This window comes from Apteryx rowi, unplaced genomic scaffold (genome assembly GCF_003343035.1).
Source record: "Apteryx rowi isolate R43461 unplaced genomic scaffold, aptRow1 scaffold_1374, whole genome shotgun sequence".
NCBI classification, from domain to species: domain Eukaryota; kingdom Metazoa; phylum Chordata; class Aves; order Apterygiformes; family Apterygidae; genus Apteryx; species Apteryx rowi.
In genome coordinates this window covers 49,498-53,601 of record NW_020447613.1, presented here as the reverse complement: position 1 = coordinate 53,601, position 4,104 = coordinate 49,498, and the positions used below count along the sequence as shown (strand labels likewise).

General features: G+C 67.9%; 1 protein-coding gene across 2 annotated transcripts in view; it reads right to left on the bottom strand.

Moving 5' to 3' along the window:
- Positions 1 to 6: 6 nt before the first annotated feature.
- LOC112961740 (class I histocompatibility antigen, F10 alpha chain-like) overlaps positions 7 to 4,104 on the bottom strand; it is a 14,925-nt gene continuing 10,827 nt past the window's right edge. Inside the window, exons 1-9 of one of the 2 annotated variants that reach the window (XM_026057231.1) lie at positions 3,935 to 4,066; positions 3,067 to 3,339; positions 2,625 to 2,897; positions 2,441 to 2,542; positions 1,719 to 2,282; positions 914 to 1,186; positions 476 to 748; positions 292 to 393; positions 7 to 132 (exon numbers count right to left, since the gene is read on the bottom strand). In XM_026057231.1, the coding sequence (XP_025913016.1) occupies positions 41 to 132; positions 292 to 393; positions 476 to 748; positions 914 to 1,186; positions 1,719 to 2,282; positions 2,441 to 2,542; positions 2,625 to 2,897; positions 3,067 to 3,339; positions 3,935 to 3,983 (2,001 nt within the window). In that variant the 5' untranslated portion in view covers positions 3,984 to 4,066 and the 3' untranslated portion in view covers positions 7 to 40. Of the gene's footprint in view, positions 133 to 291; positions 394 to 475; positions 749 to 913; positions 1,187 to 1,718; positions 2,283 to 2,440; positions 2,543 to 2,624; positions 2,898 to 3,066; positions 3,340 to 3,934; positions 4,067 to 4,104 lie in introns of those variants that run through there. The other variant, XM_026057230.1, reaches the window with a different exon arrangement.

Below are 4,104 nucleotides of genomic sequence, written 5' to 3'. Positions count from 1 at the left end.
AAGGGCAGTCGGGGCCTGGGATACGCCAGCGCCAGGGCTGCTAGAAACCAGAGACCGAACCCCGCCTCGCCTGGCATGCAGCTGCCCCCCAGCACTCACCTGCAGTCGGCTTGTAACCCTTCTCCCTCATCCCTGCAGGAAGAAAGAGGCATCAGCCAAAGTGGCAGCTCGCACCCGGGCTCCGCTGCGCCCACGGGGGGCCCCACCTCACGCTCCCTTCTCCTCCTGGCTGCCAGAAGCCCCCCGAGGCCCGACCTTCCTCTCCCCAATGCACCGGCCCCGGCGCTTTACCCGATCTGCTCTTCCAGACCACAAAGCCAGCGATGGCCGCAATGACAACGAGCACAGCGACGACAACCCCGATGATGATGGGCAGCAGGTTGCTCTGCGGCTCTGGAAGAGAGCGGGGCCGTGAGCAGGGGGATGGAGCTGTCCCCCAGCCAGCGCTCCGCGAGCTCTGGGCGCCCACACTCACCCCAGGAGTAGAGGCCGGGCTCCGGCAGGCTGGCGTGCTCCACGCGGCACTGGTACTCGTCCTTCTCCGCTGCGAGGGCTTCGATGCTGGCCCAGGCGTGGTAGGTGCCGTCGCTGTTGGGCGCGGTGCTGCCCCGCTTGGTCTCCTGGGCTTGGACGCGGCCCTTTCTCAGCCAGTTGATGTCGATGGAGCGTGGGTAGAAGCCGTGAGCCCGGCACGACAAGGTCAGGAGCCCGTCACTCTCCTTCCCCGACACTTGCACAACGGGGCGCTCTGGGGAGGTGGCGCGAGGCAGGGAGGCAGGTCAGGCAGCTTGTACCCAACCCCGCACACACGCACCTGACCGGCTCCCAGCTCGGGTAGCGCCCTCCGTCGCCCTGGCCCAGTGCCAAGCCCAGGGCCTGTCCCCGTCTCCGGGGGTGCCCGCCTTGCCCTCACCTCTCCTCTCCAGCGTGGCCTTCCCATACTCCACGTATTTCTGCAGCCACTCAATGCAGGTCTTCTCCAGGTAGTACTTCATTCTCTCAGGCACAGCTGCAGCCTCCCACTTCCCCTTGGTGATTTCTGCCCCAGCATCTGCCGCGGTGAACGTCAGCGCGTCCTTGTCGAGGGCAAGGAAGTCCCTCCCGTCGTAGGCATGCTGATAAAACCCCCGGATCCCCCCATCCTCCAGCAGGTCACAGCCATACATGGACTGCCGTGTGTGATACCCTGAGACACAAGCAGGGAGACGGGGGCTCAGGGGCAGCCCTGGCACCTCAGAGGGGCTCAGACCCCCCTCGGCAGCAGCCCCAGCCCCAGCCCCAGCCCTGCACAGCCGACGGGCCAGCTGGGCCCCAGCTGGGCGCTGCCATGGGGTGCCCCGCGGCTTCGAGCACTGGCACTGCAGCAGCTCAGCCTCCCGCCCAGGGCCACAAGCGTTTGGGGAGTCACACCAACCCCTGCCCCAGACCCCCTGGCACCCAGCACAGGGACAGGGGCACCCCGGCCACACAGACCCCAGCGCTGGCAGCCAGTGACAGCAAGGGGCTGCAATGGGGCGGCTGGGAGACCCCAGGGCTGCACGACGGCGCTGCCCTAGCGTCCTGGGGATGGCGAGGGGCCCCCGGGGCTCTCTCCCCTTTCGGGACGCCCCATGACACCGACTGGGCAAGGGCTGGCGCTCCCGAGGCATTGGACCGCGGCAGGGCAAGGCCTCAGGGCACCCGTGGGGCCGCAGAGCCCTGGCCCAGCCCGTGCTCACCCCCGCTCTGGTTGTAGCGTTTCTGCAGCGTGTCCAGGTTCAAGCGGAAAGTCTGCTGATTGACCTGTGCGATCTCGGTCTGGTGGTCCCAGTACTGCTGGTCCAGGTTGGCCTTCATCCAGCCCGCGCCGGGCTCCGCTCTCTGCTCGCTACCATAACGCATGATGGTCTCTCCGTCCACGTACCCCACGGACACGAACGCGGGCAGCCCCGGGCTGGGCTCCGACACCCCNGCGCTGTCTGTGGGGAGAGCCGGGCTGGGGCAGAGCCCCCCGGCCGGGACCCAGCCCTGGAGCCGCCTTACGGCCGCCAGGAGCAGAGGGCAGCACCCGAGCGCCTCAGCCTCCAGCGGCAGGACAGGAACCCTTACCCCAGCCGTGGGGCTGGGGTAAAAGCTGCAGGCTCGGGAGAGGAGCAACAAGGGCAGTCGGGGCCCGGGAAACGCCAGCCCCATGGCCGCTAGAAACCAGAGACCGAAGCCCGCCCCACTGCTGCGCCCGGCCTGGCATGCGGCTGCCCCCCAGTACTCACCTGTGGCCGGTGCGTACCCATTCTCTCTCCTCCCTGCAGGAAGAAAGAGGCATCAGCCAAAGCGGCAGCTCGCACCTGGGCTCCGCTCCGCCCACAGGGGCCCTGCCTTGCGACCCCTTCTCCTCCCGGCCGCCAGCAGCCCCCCGAGGCCCGGCCTTCCTCCCCCTGATGCACTGGCCCCGGCGCTTTACCCGATCTGCTCTTCCAGAACACAAAGCTGGCGATCACCACAACGATGATGAGCGCAGCGATGACAACTCCAATGACGATGGGCAGCAGGTTGCTCTCTGGCTCTGGAAGAGAGCGGGGCCGTGAGCAGGGGCACAGAGCCGCCCCCCAGCTGGCGCTCTGCGAGCTCCGGGCACCCACGCTCACCCCAGGAGAACAGGCCGGGCTCCAGCAGGCTGGCGTGCTCCACGCGGCACTGGTACTCGTCCTTCTCCGCTGCGAGGGCTTCGATGCTGGCCCAGGCGTGGTAGGTGCCATCACTGTTGGGCGCGGTGCTGCCCCGCTTGGTCTCCTGGGCTTGGACGCGGCCCTTTCTCAGCCAGTCGATGGCGATGGAGCGTGGGTAGAAGCCGTGAGCCCGGCACGACAAGGTCAGGAGCCCGTGGCTCTCCTTCCCCGACACTTGCACAGCGGGGCGCTCTGGGGAGGTGGCGCGAGGCAGGGAGGCAGGTCAGGCAGCTTGCGCCCAACCCCAGATGCACTCACGCACCTGACCTGCTCCCAGCTCAGGCAGCGCCCTCCATCACCCTGGCCCAGCGCAAAGCCCAGGGCCCGTCCCCATGACTGGGGGTGCCCGCCTTGCCCTCACCTCTCCTCTCCAGCGTGGCCTTCCCGTACTTCACGTATTTCCGCAGCTCCTCAATGCAGGCGGTCTCCAGGTAGCGCTTCCATCTCTCAGCTTCAGCTGCAGCCTCCCTCTCCCTCTTGGTGATTTCTGCCCCGGCATCCGCCGCGGTGAACGTCAGCGTGTCCTTGTCGAGGGCGATGAAGTCCCTCCCGTCGTAGGCATACTGTTCAAACCCCTGGATCCCTCCGTTCTCCAGGATGTCACAGCCATACATTCCCTGCACTGTGTGATACCCTGAGACGCAAGCAGGGAGACGGGGGCTCAGGGACAGTCCCGGACCCTCAGAGGGGCTCGGACACCCCTTGGCAGCAGCCCCTGCTCCAGCCCTGCGCAGCCAACAGGGGAGCCGGGCCCCAGCTGGGCGCTGGCACAGGGCGTCCCGCGGCTTTGATCGCTGGCACCGCAGCAGCTTGGCCTCTCCCCCAGGGCCAGAAGCGTTCGGGGCGTCACACAAACTCCTGCCCCAGATCCCCCAGCACCCAGCACAGGGATGGGGGCACCCTGGCCCCACAGCCCCCAGCGCTGGCAGCCAAGGATGGCAAGGGGCTGCGATGGGGCGGCCAGGAGACCCTGGGGCTGCACGATGGGGCTGCCCCCGTGTCCTGGGGACAGCGAGGGGCCCCCGGGGCTCTCTCCCCTTTTGGGACACCCCATGACACTGGCCGGGCAAGGGCTGGCGCTCCCGAGGCATCGGCCCGCGGCAGGGCAAGGCCTCAGGGCGCCCGTGGGGCCGCAGAGCCCTGGCCCGGCTCGCGCTCACCCCCGCTGTGGTTGTAGCGTTTCTGCAGCGTGTCCAGGCCCACATGGAAAATTTGCTGCCAGTTTTTACATCTTTCAGTCTTGTGATCCCAGTACTGCTGGTCCAGGTTGTCCGCCATCCAGGCCGCACGGGGCACCTTCCTCCGCGTCTCGCTGTCATAGTGCACGATGGTCTCTCCGTCCACGTACCCCACGGACACGAACGCAGGCAGCCCCGGGCTGGGCTCCGACACACTGGAG